Source organism: Stegostoma tigrinum, chromosome 6 (genome assembly GCF_030684315.1).
Source record: "Stegostoma tigrinum isolate sSteTig4 chromosome 6, sSteTig4.hap1, whole genome shotgun sequence".
Taxonomy (NCBI): Eukaryota; Metazoa; Chordata; class Chondrichthyes; order Orectolobiformes; family Stegostomatidae; genus Stegostoma; species Stegostoma tigrinum.
The window spans coordinates 92511606-92534223 of NC_081359.1; the positions used below are offsets into that span (position 1 = coordinate 92511606).

Here is a 22618-nt window from a genome sequence, read left to right on the forward strand (position 1 = left end):
ATGTAAGTACACTACCCACAACTCCATCTATTTTAATTTCACATTTTTATTGACCCCGAGAGCTCTAAACTCAGTACCACTTGACGGTTACAATATGTAGAAATCTTACCTTCTACAAAGGCATGTCAAATGGCCTATTTCTGCTCTTAGTCTGTAAATTTGTATGTATCTAAAAATAATCAATACAGCTCAAACATTAGGTAGATGACACTTTTTATGTAACTTGTCAGTTATTCTGGTCTGGAGGACTCTCGATGTAAGTGAAATTGACATTGCAACCTGAGCTAAGTCTGCAAGCATCCAAAATATCTGCACTCCTTAAATTTTAGCCTCTTGAGCATCTAATTTAACTGCTCCACTATTGGTACGGTCAGGGTTCAATGCTGTAAATTCTTTAAGACACTCCTCAAAACCAATCTCACTGATGAAGAGTTTTAGTTATATGTGGTTTGATGTCAAATTTTGAAGCATTTCTATAACATTTTGAAGTATCTACATAACACTTAATAAGAGCGGAACAACATACATTAAAAGTGTTATGCAGAAATAGACTATTGTGTCAAGGGTACAATAGATTGTTTGAGTTTCTAGAATTACAGCATTTCTAGCTAAAATTTCTCAAAGGTTATTTAAACTGCATTGCAATAATCTGTTTATTGTCTGCCTCAAATTACCACACTGCTCAAAAGGCACAGAGATCAATAACCATCTGTCTGCTTTGTGAATAAAGTTAGTCTCGATTGCATTAAAGTGTGTTACCCTTTAATATCAGGATTAAATAAAAACCGCATAATTATTTCATATAATTTATTATAAAGTAATTTACAATGACAAAGGCCATCAGTACAGAGCATATTTTTATACATCAGATGACAGACAGTGTTGAGAGTTATAATAATTACCCCACATAGGTAACTAAGAATTACTGCCAGGTAATTTAACGAATTGGGTGAAAATTCTCCAGAATCTCTGCAAAAGTCTTTTTTTCTGAAAAACAAACAAACAAGAATATCAATCATACTAAAAACATGTAATAAGAACCAATAATTTAATAGTACTGTAATCTTCAAGCAGAGCCAAGATACAAATTAAAATCCAAAAGAGCTGCGGGTGCTGTAAATCAGGAACAAAAATAAAGTTGCTGGAAAAGCTCAGCAGATCGGGCAGCATCTGTGAAAGAAAAAAAAATCAGAGATAACATTCTGGGTGTTGCTTCATAGATGCTGCCAGACCTGCTGAGCTTTTCCAGCAACTATGTAGCTATTCCCAAAATACAAGTTGCAGCTCTTGGTGTGGATGATTCAGTGGAAATGAGGTTACTAGTCTGGAAATGAAGTGATCAGCTATTGTCCATAAAGGACCATAAACAGCTTTATCCATTACAGAAAAGGACAATTGGCCACATACAGTTTGGAGGACACCACTGCCTAAGTGTGAAGGAAGGCAAGCCTCCAACAGCTGCCGCAGATAGTGCAAGGAACGAAGCCACATGCTGTAATACCATGCACTGCATGCAGGCCATCTGGCCAACTGAGCTAACTGACCTAGACCTGATGGAACACATCCTGGAATATTCAAAATAGCAGCTATAGAGATAATGGATGCACTGGTAGTAATCTTCCAAGAATCCTTAAGAGTCTAAAGTATAGGCAAAGATCTGTAGCTCGGGTTATGAATGAGGTTGTTGACTTGCTCGCCAAGCTGGCTTGTCTTTATGTTTCATCACCATGCTAGGCGACGTCATCGGTGGAGCCTCCGATGAAGCAATGTGATTCTACTCCGCTTGGAATTTATAATGTCCAGTCCATTATGGCGAGTAGTGTCATTTCTAGTTTTGATCTGTACGGGTTCATATATGGGATCCAGTTCTGTATGTTTGTTGATTTAAGTATACTTAAAATCAACAAACATACAGAACTGGATCCCATATATGAACCCGTACAGATCAAAACTGAAAATGACACTACTCACCATAATGGACTGGGCATTATACATTCCAAGCGGAGTAGAATCACATTGCTTCATCGGAGGCTCCACCGATGACGTCGCCTAGCATGGTGATGAAACATAAAGACAAGCCAGCTTGGCGAGCAAGTCAACAACCTCATCCTTCGAGTCTGGAAAATTCCTTGAGGAGTGAAGATATGCCAATGTAACATCAGTATTTAAAAAGGGAAGGAGACAAAATAAAAACAGCTAACTAAAGCCAGGCAGTTAATGTCTGTAATTGGAAAAATGGATTTAAAGGCAGAGCATTTAGAAATACCTAATATGATCAACCAGATTCAGCTTGGCTTAGCGAAAGGGAAATCGTGCCTGACAGGTTACTAGAAATCTTTGAGGATGCAACAAGTAGAATAGATAAGAAGAAAGCACAGGATGCAATATATTTGGCTTATCACAAGGCATTTGATAAGTTACCACATGTTAGGCTACTTCATGAGATAAGAGCTTATGATGTTACAAACAGTATATTTGCATAGATGGAGGATTGGTTAAGTAACAGAGGACAGAGTTAGGATAAGGGGTTATTTTCAGAATGGCACATGTGTAACTAGTTGAGTGCCACAGAAATGAGTGCTGTGGTCACAATTATTTATTTTATATGGCTCAGATGCAGAAGGCTTGCCAAGCTTGCAGATGTCACAAGAATAGGTTGAAGGCAAGTGATGAGGATAACATTTTGTTTAAAGGGATATAGGGTAAGTTAGTAAGTGAGCAAAATCTTGGCTGATGGAATATAATGTGGGAATATGCGAGGTTATACACTTTGGCAGGAAGAATAGAGGAGCTTAATATTATTTAGATGGAGTGAAACAGTATAGAGCTATAACACGAAGGGATTTGGGAGTCCCTGTGCATAAATCATTGAAAGCTAGCATATAGGTTCAGCGGGTATTGTGATGGCAAATAAAATATTGGTATTTATTTCAAAGGGACTCAAGAGAAGGCCTGTGACAAGTGTGCTACAAGGATCGGTGCTACGTCTACTGGTTTTCATAATTTATCCAAATGATTTTGGATGTGAATATAGAAGTATGGTTAGTAAGTCTGCAGATGACACCAAATTGGAGGTGCAACAGACAAAGAAGGTTACCTCAGAGTACAACGGGATCTTGATCAGATAAAGTTTAATTTAGATAAATGTGACGTGCTGCAATTTCGAGTGGCAAATCAGGGCAGGGCATATACACTTAATGTAGGGTAATGGGTAGAGCTGCTGAACAAAGAGACTTTGGAATGCAGGTTCATTGATCCTTGAAAGTGGAGTCACAAGTAGAAGGCGTTGAGTATGCTTGCTCTTGTTGGTCACTGCATTGAGTACAGGGGTTGGGAGGTCAGGTTTGCTGTAGTATAGAACATTGGTTAGGCCACTTTTGGAATACTGTGTGCAATTCTAGTCTCCCTGCTACAGGAAAATTGTTGTGAAACCTAAAATGTTTCAGAAAAGATTTAGAAGGATGTTGCCAGGGCTGAAAAGTTTGAGCTACAGGAAGAGGGTGAATAGGCCTCCCTGGAGTGGATGCTGAAAGGTGATGTTATAGTGTTTATAAAATCATAAGGGGCATGGATTCCCTGGGATCAGAAGTCCAAATTGACAAGTTTTCATTTTACAGAATGTGCTCACTGTAAAAGTTTACAGCTTTGAGTTTAGTTTCATTTTAATGATGAGAATGGTAACATTTATGGAGATTGATGCAAACGTCAAAGCAGCAGCAAGAGTCCAAAACTAGAGGGCATAGGTTTAAGGTGAGAGGGGAAGGATTTAAAAGGGATTGAAGCACAGGTTGGTGCTTATGGAATGAGCATTCAGTAGTAGTAGTGCAGGCTGGTATAATTACAACATTTAAAAGGCATTTGGATGGGTATATGAATAGGAAGGGTTCAAGAGGGATAGCACAGTGTAAAGCTGGAGGAACACAGCAGGCCAGACAGCATCAGAAGAGCAGGAAAGCTGATGTTTCGGGCTGGGACCCTGTGTTCCTCCAGCTGCACACTGTGTTATCTCTGACTCCAGCATCGGCAGTTCTTACCATCTCTGAGGGTTTTGAGGGATATGGGCTAAATGATAGCAAGTAGGACTATATGTAGGATATCTGGTTGGCGTAGACAAGTTGGACCGAAGGGTCTGTTTCCACGCTGTACATTTCAATGACTCTAAAATATGGATGTCCCGCCAGAACTGTACAAGTCACTAGTCAGACCATAAATAGAACAGAGTTTTTGGCTCCTTATCCAAGGTAAGATACACTGGCATCGGTGGCAGTCCACATGACATTCATTAGCTGGATCCTGGATATACAGAAACTGCATTACGCATAAAGGCTGAGTAGTTTGGGCCTGTATTTAGTGGAGTTTGGGAATATTAGATGACAGAGTTGGGATAAAGGGTCATTTTAAGGATGGCAACCCATAACTACTGTAAGTGTTACTCAGTTGCTAATTTTAAATACAAAATTTTTATTAAGCAAATGTATTAAGGATATGGGCGAAAGGCAGGTGTAAAAGAGTCAGGTTACAGATCAGCCATGATCTCAGTGAATGATAGAACTGGCTCAACAGGCTGAATGGCCTACTCCTGTTCCTATGATTCAAGAATGAGAGCAGGCCTTATTGAAACAAAGAAGACTCTTAGGGGACTTGACAAGTTAGATGTGGAAAGATTGTTTTTCCCTATGGGGGAAGAGTCCAAGGCCAAAGCTTGAATAGGGGAAGTCCATTTAAGACAGAGACGAGGGGGAATTTCTTCTCTCAGAGCAGTGAACCTGTGGAATTCTTTCCCACACAGCAGTTTAAAGGCTAGCTTATTAAATATATTCAAAGCGGAGATACCTCTTTAAATCAGTAAGCGAAACAAGGGTTATAGGAAAAAGTGCAAAACTGAAGTTGAGGATTATCAGATCAGCTACGATCTCATTGAATGGTGGGGCCCACTTGATAAGGTGAATGGCCAACCTCTTCTCCTACATCTACAGTTCCTAACCAAGTCCACATGATTCTTAATAATTTTGTTTTAATATATACAGCCAACTATCTGATGAAGACAATAAGCTTCAAAACATTACCAATGTTAAACTAGCTCATTTCCCAGTTATAACAGCAAGTTAATGCAATGCCAGGGTGACTTAAAGAGTTCTGCAGCAACATCTCTGTAAAGTGTCATTCACTCAACTTTCCATGATGTTCAAGGGAATTTGAAAATTACAACCATAATGCTTTGCTTAAGAACTTCAACATTTTCACAGGGAGAAAAATCAATGTACCATATTCAGAAAAAATACATTTTATTATGAAATGGATGAGCTGAACAACTAAGTAGCCATGTTTTCTTCAAGAAAAAAAGATTGGCTTCATATTTATATTAGCATTGAAAGAATTTTGCCAGATATTGCAGCCACTCAAAATATTATTCATTGCTTTCATGTCATGGCATATTGTTTAACATCAGAAAGTAAATTTATGTTTAGAAATACCAACATTTAAATTCTATCTCCAGACGTAACTTTTGCAGTCAGTGGAGCCACCTGCTGGGCTGCCTAACTATAACCAGAAGGGGCATTCACATGCTCCTTGTAACAACATTCCCACAACAGAGTTGTGACATTTGTATGGTGCTAATTTAAAAGGAAATTCTGGGCCCAATTTTGTTTTTCTTTTTTAAAGTGGTATTTCTGTCTTTTCTTTTTACTTAAACCCAGATTCCTACTGAGATGTGGATTTCAGATGTAAATATAAAAGCAAAGTGCGTACAAGAGTAGGTCAGGCAGCATCAGAGGAGCTCTTCTGGTGCCACCTGGGCTGCTGTGTTCTTCCAGCCCCATACTGTGTTAGAACACAGAACAATACAGCGCAGACAGGCCCTGCAGTCCTCAATGTTATGCCGACCTGTGAACTAATCTAAGCCCATTCCCCTACACTATCCCATCAAGTTGTCTCTGACTCCAGTATTTGCAGTTCTTGCTATCTCTGGGTATGAGAGTAGCTGGGCCATTCGGCTCAGCAAGACACCAGCCAGTGGAAATACTTCGTAATCAACCTGTTCAGAGATGTTATTGCACACCGCCAGAGCAGGTGAGACTTTAACTCAGGTTTCCTGACTCAGAGGTAGGGATACTACCACGGCGCTACAATAGCCTCACCAGCCTGGATATGATAAATGGCCTGATTTGGAGATACAGTAGCACAGTGGTATTGTCGCTGACTAATAATCTAGACACTCAGGTAATATGCTGGGTTCTGGGTTCAGGGTTCAAAACTTACCACAACAGATAGTGGAAATTGAATTTAAAAATCTGGCATTAAGAAGGCTTTATGGCCATTAAATCATTGAAGAATCCATCTGGTTCACTTTAGGCAAGAAATTTTCCAGCCTCACCTGCTGTGATCCATGTGTAACTCCAGACCTACAGCAATGTATTTGACACTTAACTGCCTTTTCACATGGCCCTAAAAGTCACTCACTTGTACCAAACCACTACAAATTCTCAAAAAAGGAATGAAATTGGGCAGACGACCCAGTATCAACCTAAGCACTGGGAATGACAATGGCAAACTCAGCTCAGTCTACCCTGTAAAGTCATCCACACACTAGGTGCCCAAAGTGGGACAGCTGTCTCATGGATTAGTCAAGCAATACCTTGGCACTCTGAATCACAGCTTACAGAAAACATCCCAGACATCACCATTACCATCTCTGGCTATGTCCAGTCCCACTGACCTGGCAGAGGTGGTGGCACACTGGCATACAATCATGGCATCTGCTCAAACATGAGCAAGGAAACTTTTTGCGGATTACTCCTTCCTGAACCCTTCCCCAGCTGACACATTAGTTCTCCTCCCAATGTTGTGCAAAACTTTAAGGAAGCAATGAGGGTGGCAGGTGCACAGAATATGCTCTGGATGGGGATTCCAATGTTCATCACCATGAATGGCTTGGCAGCAACAGTATTGATCAAGCTGGTCAAATCCTAAAGGACATTGCTGCTAGACTGGGTCTGCAGCAGACGGTGAAGGAGCCAACAACAGGGAAAAATACTTGGCCTCATCCTCACCAACAGGCTTGCTGCAGATACAGCAATCCAAGATAGTATCTGTTGGACTGACCACCTTGTGGAGATGAAGTGCCGTCTTCATATTAAGAATACCATTTATTGTGTTACATGGCACTGTCAGCATGCTCAATGGAATAGCAAAGATACCTTCCACTGTGCTAAATAGGATTGATGTCAAACAAATCTAGCAACTCAAGACTGGGCAGCTATGACACACATTAGAAATTCAGCAGCAGAGGGATTGTGGTCAAACACAATGTACACCCTCATGGCTTGGCATATTCCCATTCTATAGGTGCCATCAAGTCAGGGGTTCAAGACTAGTTCAACAAGCAGGACTGGAGGGCATGCCAGTTACAGCACCAGCATGCCAGAAATGGGATGTCAAAATAGTGAAACTATGAAACAGGGCTACTTGCATGCCAAAGGGCAAATGCAGCAAATAATGGACAGAACTAAGTAAGTCAACAGACAATGGGTCAGATCTAAGTCAGCAGATCTGGCATGAATGGTAGTGAAAAGTTAAACAATTCACTGGAGGAGTAGGCTCCACAAATATTCTCATCCTCAATGAGGAAGGAGTAGCGCACATCAGTGCAAATAAGGCTGAAACATTCTCAGTATTCTTCAGCCAGAAATAATGAGAGGATGATCCATCACTACTTCCTCCAGTGATTTCCAACCTTTCGTCAATTCGATTCACTGATGTAATATCACAAAACAGCCGAAAGCCCTGGATTATTCAAAGGCTGTGGGCCTTGACAATCTTTTGCAGAAGTAGTGAAGACTTGTGCTGCAGATTTTGCTTCAATCCCTACCGAGCTGTTCCAGTACAGCTTCAATACTGGCATCTACACAACACGGAGGATAAATCCCCATGTATGCCCTGTCCAACCTACAAATTAGTATCCCATCAGTCTACTCTTGAACATCAGTAAACCGATGGAAAGTGTACGAACAGTGCTAATAACCAGCACTTGCATAATTGAAACCACTGACGCTCAGATTCTGTTCTGCCAGTATCCTGAACTCACATCAACCCTAGATAAAATGTGAACAAAACAGCTGGACTCCAGAAGAGACAGGGAGGTGAGACTTCAAGACTATATTTGACAGATGAGGCAACAAAACTAGCATACGGAAATAGGGGGAAATCTCTCCGCAAAGTGGATTTGTATCTGTCACAGGAAAAGATGCTTGTGGTTGTTGGGGGGGGTCTGTCATCTTAGCTCCAGGACATCAATGCAAGAGGTTCACAGGGTAGTGTCCTAGGTCCAAGCATCTTCAGCTGCTTTATCAATATTACTTCCTGTTGTAATGTCAGAAATGTGGTTGGTCCCTGATGGTTGTGCAATGTTCAGCATCTTTTGCAACTCCTCAGATACTGTAGCAGTCCATGTCCATATAAAGCAAGACCTGGTTTGATCTAATGTGTGACAAACAAAATTAATTCCATGCAAGTGTCAGGCAATGGCAATCCCTCAACAGGAGGGATCGTAACGATCATTCCTTGACATCCAATAGCATTACCAATTCTGAATTACCCCATTTTCATATCCTGGGGGTGATACTGCCCAGAAACTGAACTGGACGCGATAAATAAAGCTATAGAACACAGAACATAGAACATAGAACAGTACAGCACAGAACAGGCCCTTCAGCCCATAATGTTGTGCCGACCATTGATCCTCATGTATGCACCCTCAAATTTCTGTGACCATATACATGTCCAGCAGTCTCTTAAATGACCCCAATGACCTTGCTTCCACAACTGCTGCTGGCAACGCATTCCATGCTCTCACAACTCTCTGCGTAAAGAACCTGCCTCTGACATCCCCTCTATACTTTCCACCAACCAGCTTAAAACTATGACCCCTCGTGCTAGCCATTTCTGCCCTGGGAAATAGTCTCTGGCTATCAACTCTATCTATGCCTCTCATTATCTTGTATACCTCAATTAGGTCCCCTCTCCTCCTCCTTTTCTCCAATGAAAAGAGACCGAGCTCAGTCAACCTCTCTTCATAAGATAAGCCCTCCAGTCCAGGCAGCATCCTGGTAAACCTCCTCTGAACCCTCTCCAAAGCATCCACATCTTTCCTATAATAGGGCGCCCAGAACTGGACGCAGTATTCCAAGTGCGGTCTAACCAAAGTTTTATAGAGCTGCAACAAGATCTCACGACTCTTAAACTCAATCCCCCTGTTAATGAAAGCCAAAACACCATATGCTTTCTTAACAACCCTGTCCACTTGGGTGGCCATTTTAAGGGATCTATGTATCTGCACACCAAGATCCCTCTGTTCCTCCACGCTGCCAAGAATCCTATCCTTAATCCTGTACTCAGCTTTCAAATTCGACCTTCCAAAATGCATCACCTCGCATTTATCCAGGTTGAACTCCATCTGCCACCTCTCAGCCCATCTCTGCATCCTGTCAATGTCCCGCTGCAGCCTACAACAGCCCTCTACACTGTCAACGACACCTCCGACCTTTGTGTCGTCTGCAAACTTGCTGACCCATCCTTCAATCCCCTCGTCCAAGTCATTAATAAAAATTACAAACAGTAGAGGCCCAAGGACAGAGCCCTGTGGAACTCCACTCACCACTGACTTCCAGGCAGAATATTTTCCTTCTACAACCACTCGCTGTCTTCTGTTGGCCAGCCAATTCTGTATCCAAGCAGCTAAGCTCCCCTGTATCCCATTCCTCCTGACCTTCTGAATGAGCCTACCATGGGGAACCTTATCAAATGCCTTACTGAAGTCCATATACACCACATCCACAGCTCGACCCTCACCAACTTTTCTAGTCACATCCTCAAAAAACTCGATAAGGTTTGTAAGGCATGACCTACCCCTCACAAAGCCGTGTTGACTGTATTTGATCAAGCCATGCTCTTCCAGATGGTCATAAATCTTATCCCTCAGAAACCTTTCTAACACCTTGCAGACGACAGACGTGAGACTTACCGGTCTATAATTGCCGGGGATTTCCCTATTTCCTTTCTTGAAGAGAGGAATTACATTTGCCTCTCTCCAGTCCTCAGGTACGACTCCAGTGGAGAGCGAGGATGCAAAGATCTTCGCAAGTGGCGAAGCAATTGCATTTCTCGCTTCCCAAAGCAGCCGAGGACAAATCTGATCCGGGCCTGGCGACTTGTCAATCTTAATGTTTGACAAAATTTTCAGCACATCAGCTTCCTCTATCTCTATCCATTCCAGCATGCACACCTGCTCTTCAAAGGTTTCATTCACTACAAAGTTCGTTTCTTTCGTAAAGACAGAAGCAAAAAACTCATTTAGGGCTTCCCCTACCTCCTCAGGCTCCACACACAAGTTCCCTATGCTATCCCTGATCGGCCCTACTCTTTCTTTGACCATTCTCTTATTCCTCACGTAAGTGTAAAATGCCTTTGTGTTTTCCCGGATTCCTTCTGCCAAGCCTTTCTCGTGCCCCCTCCTGGCTCTCCTCAGACCATTTTTGAGCTCCTTCCTTGCCTGCATGTAATCCTCTCTAGCTGAACTTGACCCTAGCTTCCTCCACCTTATGTAAGCTACCTTCTTCCTTTTCACTAGAAGCTCCACCGCTCTCGTCATCCAAGGTTCCCTAATCTTACCCCTTCTTGCCTGTCTCAGAGGGACATATTTACTCATCACTCCCAACAACTGTTCCTTAAACCGTCTCCACATGTCGATAGTTCCCTTACCATGGAACAACTGCTCCCAGTCCATGCTTCCTAACTCATGTCTAATCGCATCATAGTTTCCTCTTCCCCAATTAAATATCCTCCCATTCTGCCTAATCCTCTCCTTCTCCATAGCTATGTAGAATGTGAGGCAGTTATGGTCACTATCACCAAAATGCTCTCCCACCACAAGATCTGATACCTGCCCTGGCTCGTTTCCGAGCACCAAGTCTAGAATGGCCTCTCCCCTCGTCGGCCTGTCAACGTACTGCGTTAGGAAACCCTCCTGAACACACCTTACAAAAACAGCTCCATTCAAATCTTCTGCTCGAAGGAGGTTCCAATCAATATTAGGAAAGTTAAAGTCACCCATTACAACAACCCTACTGCGTGCACACTTTTCCAAAATCTGTCGACCTATGCTTTCTTCAATCTCCCTGCTGCTATTGGGGGGCCTGTAGTAAACCCCTAACGAGGTGACTACTCCCTTGCTGTTCCTAATTTCCACCCATACTGACTCAGTAGGCTGATCTTCCTCGACAATGGAAGCTTCTGTAGCTGTGATACCCTCTCTGATTAGTAGCGCTACACCCCCTCCTCTTTTTCCCCCCCTCCCTATTCTTTTTAAATGTTCTAAACCCTGGAACATCCAGCAACCATTCCTGCCCATGAGAAACCCATGTCTCTGTTATGGCCACAACATCATAGCACCAGGTACTGATCCATGCTCTAAGTTCATCACTTTTATTCCTGATACTCCTTGCATTAAAGCAAACACACTTTAACCGATCCCTTGGTTCCTTCCCAGGAATATCCTTCCCACTAGCTGGTCTACCTCTTGCTACTGCCTCACCTGCATCAACGCTCACCTCCGGTATACAGCTCAGGTTCCCACCCCCCTGCCATACTAGTTTAAACCCTCTCGAACTACTTGAGCAAACCTTCCACCCAGGACATTGGTCCCCTTCCAGTTCAGATGCAACCCGTCCTTCTTGTACAGGTCCCACCTTCCCCAGAAGGCATCCCAATTATCAACATATCTGAAGCCCTCCCTCCTACACCAGCTGCGTAGCCACGTGTTCAGCTGCGCCCGCTCCCTGTTCCTCACCTCACTATCTCGTGGCACCGGTAGTAAACCAGAGAACACTACTCTGTTCGTCCTGCTCTGCAGCTTCCATCCTAACTCCCTGAAATCACTTTTTATATCCTCAAACCTATTTCTGGCTATATCATTTGTGCCAATATGTAACACGATTTCTGGCTGTTCGCCCTCCCCTTTTAGAACTTTATACACCCGATCGGAGACGTCCCGGACCCTGGCACCAGGGAGGCAACATACCTTCCGGGAATCCCGATCTTGCCCACAAAATCTCCTGTCGATTCCCCTAACTATCGAGTCCCCTACCACGAGTACTTTTCTATTCTGCCCCCTTCCCTTCTTTGCCACAGTGTCAGGCTCAGTGCCAGAGAACTGACTACTATGGCTTTCCTCTGGTAGGTCATCCCCCCCAGCAGTATCCAAAACGGTATACTTATTGCTGAGGGGAATGCCCACAGGGGATCTCTGCACTGTCTGTCTGTCCCCTTTCCTCCCCCTAGCTATAGCTAGAAGAACAGATCAGAAACTAGAATCCTGCAGCAAGCAACTCACCTCCCTACTCCATAAAACCTGCCCACAAGGCACAAGTCAGGAATGTAATGGAATAGTCTCCAACTGTCTGGAAGAGCGCAGCTCCAATAATACTCAAGCAGCTCAACACCATACAGGATAAAGCAGCCTGCTTGACTGGCATCATATCCACATACATTCAACTCCTTCAGTACTAATGCACAGCAGTGTGTACCGTATACATTACACATTGCAGAAATTTACCCATGCCTTTCTGACAGCACCTTCAAAACCCACAATCACTCCCATTTCGAAGGACAAGGACAGCAAATACATGGGAATACAAGTTCTCCTCCAAGCCACACACCATCTTTTCTGAAGGAACAGCAAAATAGTTCCTAGTGTCACTGGGTCAAAATCCTGGAACTCCCTCCTTCGCAGCATTGTTATGTACCTATGCTAAATGAACTGTGGTGTTTCAAAAAGGCAGACTACCATCATCTTCAAGGCCAACAAGTGGCAGATAATGAATGCTGGCCCAATCATAAAAACCCATGTCCCCTGCAGTCCCTTAGATTTAGAAGGGGAAATTCAGCAAGATTTTCCAACTCACAGCGTTTTACTACAACCACAAATAAGTCATACTACTGACTTAAGTCACCCAATGCTACAAATTCCATAGGCTGTGAACACGAAAGGAGAAATTTGAATACTCTGTGATTAACTGAAAGATCGACACAGCAGATCACATTTTTAAACAGCAACAGATTAAGAACAACAATTTATTTAAAAAAAGCAAGCATTACAGACTTAATACTACAGCTTGTCAAGACATGGAGTGTGAATCCAGATCCCCCTTAACCTCCTAATTCCACTCAAAAGGTCCCTTAAACATTATGAGATCATGAAGGTTCATTCACTTCTCCTTTTGGAAATCTACCACCCGGATAGAATGAAGAATAGAATCCCTACAGTGTGAAGGCAGGTCATTCGGCCCATCAAGTCCACACCAACCCTCCGAAGAGCAATCCACCCACCCCGTCCCTCTAACCGTATTTCCCTGGACACCATGGGTAATTCAGTATGCCCAATCCGCTGAACCTGTAAATCTTTGGATTGTGGGAGGAAACTGGAGCATCCAAAGGAAACCCATGCAGACATGGGGAGAACGTGCAAACTCCACACAGACAGTTGCCCGAAGCTGGAACTGAATTCGGGTCCCTGGCACTGTGAAGCAGCAAGTGCTAACCGCTGAGCCATTGTGCCACCTATAAGGACATGGACAGCAGATGTAAGGGAACAAGTTGCCCTTCTCAGATACCAGACTGATTTTGAATTATATTGTTATTTCTTAACTGTAACTGGGTCAAAATCCTCAACTCTCTTCCTACCAGCACTGCAAGTGTATCCACACACCAAGGACACCAGCCTTTCAAGAAAGGTGCACGAGGGTAATTAGTGAGAGGCAATAATAGCCAGTAACACCCACATCCTTTGAACAAATTTTTAAAAAGCCACAGTTCTCCATAGCTCATCTTGATTTCTCCTCAGTGTTCCAGACATTTTTGGTGGAACAAAGATTTAAAGGCATCCTCCCATTAGGTTTTGCTGAAAGGATCAAACAATTTTCCAGAACAAAAGGAGGCCAATTAGCCCTTTCTTGGTGCCCTCTAAATTCATCATTTTCTTTCAAAACCTTCCATGGAATCAGCCTCCACCATTCTCCCAGTCAGCACATTCCAAATCCTATAAACTCTCTGATGCAAGCAGTTTCTTCTCATCTCTTCCTAAAAATCTTGAAATTGTGATCTCCTAGTTCCTAATATACCAACTGAAAGACACAGAATATTTTTCCTTACCCTGTCAAAATTCTTCATAATTTTGAACACCTCAATAAGATCCTCCTACTTTCCTTCAACACTTTGAAGCTCAAGCTTGTGCTTTCACACTTAGGTCATTAAAAATCTGGAGCACTTTGGTACTGGAGATAACAAGGTGTGGAGCTGGATGAATACAGCAGGCCAAGCAGCATCAGAGGAGCAGGAAAGCTGACGTTTTGGGCCTAGACCCTGGTTGGCCCTAGACCAGGGCCTAGACCCTGGTCTAGGGCCGAAACGTCAGCTTTCCTGCTCGGCCTGCTGTGTTCATCCAGCTCCACAACTTGTTATCTCAGATTCTCCAGCATGGGCAGTTCCTACTATCTCTGAAGTACTTTGGTATCTACTGGCCTGAATGCTCTGTGTCCTGGGTTTGGGCAGACAAAGATCTGATTGCTTTCTCCCAGTTTGATCCCACAGTTCCTCTCCAACCCACAACAACTGCTTTACAGATTCTGGAGAAACTTTGTTTCTCTGTTCAACTCTGCAGATGTGTTTCTCCAGCTCCAAGCTAGGAACATCTTCCAACCTCTTACCCCTTCATGTATATCTCCAAACTGAGCATGAGCACCCACCTACATTCCATACAGTGAACAATACATTTAGTATTTTCTCTGCCTACTCTGACAGCCTGGTAACATTTACCTCTTTGCTCCCTTAACTCTCAGACAGCTGTACAATACACGAGACCAAAGCTGCAACTGTCACCATTCTGTAATATTGCTGCACTTATAGGAGATTCTTAACTTGATGCTTGCTTAACATCTTAGTCCTGTTTAATTAGTCATCTCTGATGCAACTGCCTTTCATCTCAGAAACAAGAGGTGTTGCTTTCAGAACAGCAATTTGAATTCTTGTTAACAGCAATATATTTATGGGTTTCAGGAAACTTATAGTCTTTTCATTGTGAACATAGCAACAAAGAATGCTCCTTTTGAGCATTACTAATTATCAACAGCTTTCATAGCCAGCATAGTTCACATGAACCATCTGACTGAATCTAAGCATTGAGGAGAACTCCTCCTTTCTCTCAGAGGATTGTGCAACTTTGAAACTCCCTGCAATGGAGGTAGGGTCATTTTTAAAGTGGAGATAGGTTGATATTTGCTAGACAAGGGAATCAAAGATTATCAGAAGGGAGGTGGGAATGTGGCATTTGAAACACTGACAAATCAACCACGATCTTATTGAATTACACAGCAGGACAAATAGGCCAAATGGCCTGTTTCTAATCCTAGATTCTATGTTCATAACAATGCAGTCCCAAAACATCATAATTATATAAGCTTCTCTACTGAAATACTGGTAACCCCTTCTGGAAATTTCTGAAGTGTCAGAAAGCAGACTGACCTTATTTCAAATGTAATTAATGAATCTGATTTTTCTTTCTGTCAAGATTCGGTATTTTTTCATTATAAAATGTGTAACTACAGAATACTTTGAGACTAACACTTGTCTAAAGATAAACCCCTTTTTAGACTCTTACAGATGTTTTCTCTTTCTCGAATTTGTACGCAGCTAAATACATACCTTTTTCAGGGAAGTCATCTGGGTGTTGCCGAATATATTCCATCATTTCACGGTCAAGCTTAGCAGTCTTATAATTTTCTATCTTGGTGAGATAATAGCCAAGAAACCATCCAACAGTGACATAAAGAAGCTGCCGGTGCAAACCTGTAAGCAAAGACAGACAGTATACACTTGTTCTTGAATGCTGAATAATAGTAACAGCGACTAAATACAGCAACACCAAGTCTCCAACTAACACATTCCTATTACATAATAAAGAACTCTTTGCTCCAGTTCTACCAAATGTAACAGCTTATAGAAGATTGTCAGAGAAGAGTGATATGAACACACCATGATTGCGTCCCTTCACCAGTAACCTTTGGCCTGATAACCTGAGGTTTAGTTGACAGTTCAGCCAAGCTTCACGATCAGCAGTTTCAGCAAAACTTGCCATTCAATATATTGTTCTTAATTCTTATACGGTATGTGGGCATCATTTGTGAGGCAAGCTTTTATTTTCCATCCCAATTGTCATGGAAAAGGTGGGGGTGAACTGACTTCTTGGACGACTACACGGCAAAGACACAGTCACTGTGTCGTTAGGGAGGGAGTTCTGGGATTTCCACCTAACGACACTGAAGAAACAGCGATCGATATACGAGTCAAGATGGTGCATGATTTGGAGTGGAACTTACGGATGGTGATGATCCCTTACATCTGCTGCCCTTGTGGTTCTAGGTGATTGAGGCCACAGGTTTAGAGCAAGTCATGAATGAAGTCAGGAGCTGAGTGGCCCTGGTTGATACTAAACTGAATGGTAGTGATAGTAGGAACTACAGACGCTGGAGAATCTGAGATAACAAGGTGTTCAGGTGGATGAACACAGCAGGCCAAGCAGCACCAGAGGAGCAGGAAAGCTGACATTTTGGGCCGAGGTTATTGCTAGTTGCTTCTTGGCAGCATCACCTGAGATACCTTCCATCACTTTGTTGATGTTGGAGAGTACCTGTTGGGGTGGTAACTAGCTGGGTTGGATTGTCCCTGCTTTTTTGTGGACAGGACATGCCCAGCAATTCTCTACATTGTCAATGTAGCTCTACTTGAACAGCTGGAGACAATCTGGAGCAGTCCAGATGGTAAGGAGATGGCTTGGATTGGAAACTGCAGCTGACAACATTCCCATAATACGGTGCCCTTTTTTTCCCCAGGTGGCAGAGTTTCGAAGATGTTGTCAGATAGCTTTAACGAATTACTGCAGATGCACCTTATAGATGCTGCTACTGTGCGTCTATGGTAAAGGGAGAGGATAGTGTGGTGGTTGATAGTGCAGCAAGCAGGAAGCTTTGAAGATAGCTGGAGCTGCACTCATCCAAGCAAACTGGAGTATTCCAACAGACTCCTGACTTGTGCCTTGATGGATAGGCATTCAGAAGTCAGGAAGAATGTTACTCACCACAAAATTCCCACCATCTGACCACCTCTTATAGTCAGAGTATTTATATAGTAGGTCCAGTTGAGTTTCAGGCCAGTAGTATCCCCAGAATGTTGGTGATTCAGCAATGTCAAAGCCATTTATTGCAAACACTGCTGCATGATATCACAGGGATGTTTAAATTAGGTGGATTAACCATGGCAAATGTAAGATTACAGGGATAGGGTGGGGGTGAGTTTAGTGGGATATTCTTCAGAGAGTCAGCAAGGATGTGTTGGGCCGAATGGCCTGTTTCCACATTGTATCATAGAATCCCCACATCAACAGTCAATAAATGGATTATTTCCTGGAGATGGTCATGGTCATGTGGTGGTACTTGTGTGGAGCAAATGTTACAAAACATGACCTTGGTGTCACTGTCACCTCTGGAATTCGGCTCCTATATGCACGTTTAGAGGTCAACAGTTGAATCGCCCAGGTGGAATGGCGATTGTGTCAAATGAGCAGGTAACTGCTGACAAAGTACTGCTTGAATCCATACTCACTGACAACTTGGATAATTTTGTTGATTTTTAACATCCAAGGAATCACTGTCCATTACAGTAGCTCTGTCCATTACATGTTGCTTCTGCTGTTTAGGCTTGCATCGTAGCATCATTAGGTTGAAATCTTATTTTTAGTATGTCTGGTACTGCTCCTGGCATCTTCTCATCTACTCTTCCTTAAACCACAATTTACCAGTTCTGGTAAAGTTGGCGGATGAAGTCAAATCTTCTACTGTTAATAGCCCACAGCACCCATGGATGACCAGTTTCATTGTCACAGTTGTAATTACTGAGATTATATTTTGAGACACGTTATTACTCACCTCTATAGCAGGTGGGACTTGAGTCTAGATTTTCTAGTTCAGAGGTAGGACCACGACCATTGTTTCACCAGAGGCCATTACAGAGATATATTGCAGGTTTACTAATCGCATTTACATTCTACCAGCTGCCACGGTGGGAATTGAACCTATGCCCTAAAAGCATCAGCCTCTGACTCTGAGCTACTTGCCTAGTGATACTGTACTTCACAACCGTAGGCCCCAAACTGTAAAGGAACGTAATCGCCGAGGTTATTGCCAGACGGCACGGTGACGGATGCTAATGCAAGTTGCAGGAAAATGTTCTGAAGTGATTATAACAAATAATGTGAACAACAAACCAACTCTCACTCCACTGCCCTTCACAGACAGCTCTGCAGTCAATTACGAAAGAAAAGTATACAAAAAACGTGAGGGTTTTTTTTTAAACCTGTGATTAATTGATCTGTTATGCCCGCCCTGTTTGTGTCTCCCTGAAGGACTGGGGCCTACAGTCTCGGGCTTTTCCTAACCTTCACTCACCAGCTTTGAGCGGTGGCCGCCGGAACAAGCCGTTCTGTAACACCGCCGTGGTCCAGCCGATGAACCCCAGCCACACGCTGTTCCTGTTGACGATCCCCGGTGGAGGCAAGACCTTCGCCTCGGCCGGCAGGAGCCCCATTTCCAGCGGTCACCGTGTATACGACCCGGACGACAAATTCAAAGGGCAACGACGAAAACAGAAGGGGACGGTTCAGCTTCTTTTACAGCTCCGGGTGGACACCCGCACCCGGCAACAAATGTTCCTCCCGACTCCTCTCCGATGAAGGGTCTAGGCCCGAAACGTCAGCTTTTGTGCTCCTGAGATGCTGCTTGGCCTGCTGTGTTCATCCAGCCCCACACTTTGTTATCACTTATTAAAACACCAGTTTAATGACATGTAGCTGCTTGATGTTCCAAACACACTGATTCCTGTTTTAACCATAAAACCCCAACTCAGAAAGCAAATTAACTAATGATAGTAACTCTCCAGATATGGATTAAGAAGCAGATTGCAACTAAGCTTTAATGCTGTCATTTATAAGCAAAATTGCCGCAAGGAAAAAATGTTTCACAAACTTAAAACCAGGAGAGGAATAGATAAAATTCAGGCGGAAAAATACCTGTTCAATTTACAGATTAAAATTGTTGTTTTTATATTTTTTAACTAGTGCATTTGTTCACAGATAATTTAAAGAGAACTTGGTCAACATTTAATTTTTCTTCCATGTCTAAAAGGAAAAGTATTTGGTTCTGAGTAATTCTTAGTAAACTTGGTAATTTAATGTTTTATTTTAATAAGCTGTATCATCTACAAGTCAGTCCATTTTTTTAAAGTGAAACATTTCAACTTGCATTAAACAGATTGTTCGTACATTTTGGTAAAAGCAGAAGAATAGAGAAATCCTCGAGTTAATTAATCCATTGTTTTCAACATCATACACAGTTTGATTTGGCATGAGCACTTCCACTCTCACTATGTCTCTATAAACTTTATGACAGCAGAGTCACATAGCACAGCACAGAACAGGCCCTGCGGCCCATCATGTCTGCACTGCCGTATCTATAGGAAACCCACTTTACTGAGTCTTGCCCATAAACTTGAATAACATTTCAAATGCTCATCCACGTTCGTTTTAAACGCCGTGAGGTTTCCCACCGTGACTACACTCCCAGCCAGTGCATTTCAGACTCTCAGCACCCTCTTGTTAAAAATGTTTCCCACAAGTATGGTGAAGAAAACTCCACACAGTAGTTCAGCTGTAGCCTAAGCAAAGTTTCAGAGCAAGTATCAACATACCTCTGCCTCACAGCACCAAGGACCTGGGTTCAAATCTACAGATTGTCTGTGTGGAAGTTGCACATTCTCCCTATGTCTGCATGGATTTCTTTCGAGTGCTCCAGTTTCCTCCCACAATCCAAAAATGCGCAGATTGGGTGGATTGCTCATGTTAAATTTCCCATACTATGGAGGGGTGTGCAGGCTAGGTGAGTTAGCCGTGGAAAGTGCAGAAACAGGGAAGGGGGTCGGTCTGGGTGGGAATGATCTTCAGAGGGCTGGTGTGGATTCAATGGGCTGAAAGGCCTCCTTTCAGTCTGTAGGGATTCAATGATTCTGAACCATTGTATGGTTAATATCATTGCATTAACCTGTCCCAATGGCTTCAGTGACCTATGGTCAAGCACCCCAAGATCCCTCTGTTCCTCTGAGTTTCTTAGTATCCTGCCTTTCGTTGAGTATTCCTGTATCTTGTTACATTTTCTGGTGTGCATCACCTTATTTTTCAGGGTTTAAATTCCATCTGCCCATCTGACCAACCCATTAAATAATTTTTTGTTACTCATGGTGTTCATCTTCGCTATTAAACACATCTTTGTGTCATCTGCCAATTTACTTTTCATGCCCCCCTCTTCTAAATGAAGAACAGTGAGTGACCCAGAACTGCTGCCTATGGAATGCTGAGATAACAAGGTGTAGAGGTGGACGAACACAGCAGGCCAAGCAGCATCATAGGAACAGGAAAACTGACGTTTCAGGCCTAGACCCTGTCCAGGCCCGAAACGTCAGCCTTGCTGCTTGGCCTGCTATGTTCATCCAGCTCTACACCTTGTTATCTCAGATTCTCCAGCATCTGCAGTTCCTACTGTCTCTGAAGCTACCTATGGAATGCTGATGGATACCAGCCTCCAGTCACATAAACAATCTTCTAATGCCACCGTCTGTCTCCTACCATCTTGTCAAGTAACCCCGGATCTTAATTGCTTTTACCTTTTTTTAAAATCATTCTCCCATCACTTGACCTTGTTAAAAGGTTTTGTTGAAATCCATATAAACTACATCCACTGCATTAACCTCATCCATACACCTGATCATCTCCTCAAAAAAAATTCAATCAAGTTTGTTAGGCAAGCCTTTCATCCAACAAAGTCATGCTGACCATCTCTGATCAAACCTTGCCGCTCCAAATAAAGGTAAATTCTGTTCTTCAAATAGTTTTCCCACCACTGAAGTGAGACTCACTGGTCTGTACTTCCGCACTTTATCCCTACCATCCTTCTTGTAAAGTGGACTCCCCTGTGGCGAGAGAGGAATTAAAAATTTGAGTAGATCCCCAGTAATTTTTCCTCTTTGTCCCTACACTTTCCCTGGTTATCCTCTTCCCCTTCATAAACTTATAGAATATCCTGTAATTCTCTTAATTTCACCCACCTAAGATTGTTCATGCCCCCTCTTTGCTCTGTTAATTGCTTTTTTAAGTTCCCCCTGCACTTCCTATACCTAGGGCCTCTGTTCATTTGCTGCCTTTGTACCCGCCAAAAACCTCGCTTTTCCCTGTAGGTCTACCTGCAGTTATGCTTAGGGCTGATAAAAACATTTTTAAAAAGTCCTGAATATTCCAAGACTTTTAAAGTTTTTTGAGCTTCTTGCTCTTATATGTCACCCTAAGGGTAACATATGGGGCTTATACTCTCCCCATTTCCTTTAGAACACCCCAAGTCAGTGAGCAAGGGTAATACTGGTTCTAACGTTAGCATTGCTACTAAAGTAAGACTTGTAATTTGCCTAAGTGCATCTAATGTACAGTATGTATGGAAATCACAATGCACCAGTCTTGGGAAGAATGATTAATGAGGTCAGTGGCAGGGATGCTAAAGAACAGAACGAAGTATTGTAAAGACATTGAATTGATGTCTGTACAATCCAGTGATGAACTTACCATCATGTTTCTTATGTGTGCATTGAAGAGGTGGATTGGGACAGTAGGTGGATCACTGCTCCCCTCTATCCTTTACCATATTCATGATATCATTATGGTTTATGTGTTTGTCAGTTAAGTTTTTGTCAGTATTGCTCCTCCATATGGTTAAGGACTTGGCACTGGTGATATCATGCACAGGATGTTCACATTCTTGTACAAATATAACATGGAATTGTCACCTGTCAGCTCAAGTTTGGAAGTTATTCAGGTCCTACCATAGGCCAGCATTGGCTGCTTCAATATTGGAGGAATTGTAAACGGAACTGAAGACTGTACAGTCAACAGCAATTTGAACAACCCTATAATGGAGGAGAGATCAAACATGAAAGAAGCGAAGACAGTTGGCTGGAGGAAATCAAAGCTGTACATTCTAACTGTGATCACACTTTAAAAATACTTAGTTGACTGAAAAGCCCCATAGGTCTTCCTGCAGTTATGCTCAGGGCTGATAAAAGCATTTTAAAAAAGAAAATTTATCTGATAAAAATTCAATTTTGAGAAGTTATTTTAGAAAACACAATGAAATAGATGGAGTAAAAAAAATTCTGTTGCACAACCAAACTCAGAGATAAACTGTCGAGGTGTAAATTCAGGACAAGTTCTTTAGTTTCAATTTAGAATCACGAATCTCACCCAACCATTTTTCATTTTGTTAGCTGACTAGTGAATGTTAAACTCTCACAACATCCCAGTTCTATTTTCAATACTCTCAGAGAAAAGGAAGTCAGGCACATTCAAAAATGCAAACACTCACCTTTATTTGTGTGATGGAAAATGAATTTCCTGATTTGATACAAGTCAGTTCCAAGT

The 22618-nt window shown here is 42.6% G+C and overlaps 1 protein-coding gene across 1 annotated transcript; it reads right to left on the reverse strand.

Moving 5' to 3' along the window:
* Positions 1 to 793: 793 nt before the first annotated feature.
* Positions 794 to 18825, reverse strand: ndufc2 (NADH:ubiquinone oxidoreductase subunit C2). The gene is made up of 3 exons (XM_048532893.2): positions 18552 to 18825; positions 15754 to 15897; positions 794 to 987 (listed from the first exon to the last, which is right to left on the reverse strand). Exons 1-3 carry the CDS (start codon positions 18688 to 18690, stop codon positions 938 to 940), a joined length of 333 nt encoding a protein of 110 aa, XP_048388850.1. The 5' UTR covers positions 18691 to 18825; the 3' UTR covers positions 794 to 937.
* Positions 18826 to 22618: the final 3793 nt, after the last annotated feature.

Coding starts and splice junctions, on each gene's coding strand:
- ndufc2 (XM_048532893.2), bottom strand. CDS start 18,690: ATGGGGCTCCTGCCGGCCGAGGCGAAGGTCTTGCCTCCACCGGGGATC. Junction 15,898..18,551: donor GCGGCCACCGCTCAAAGCTG/GTGAGTGAAGGT, acceptor CTTTGCTTACAG/GTTTGCACCGGCAGCTTCTT. Junction 988..15,753: donor AGATGACTTCCCTGAAAAAG/GTATGTATTTAG, acceptor TTTGTTTTTCAG/AAAAAAAGACTTTTGCAGAG.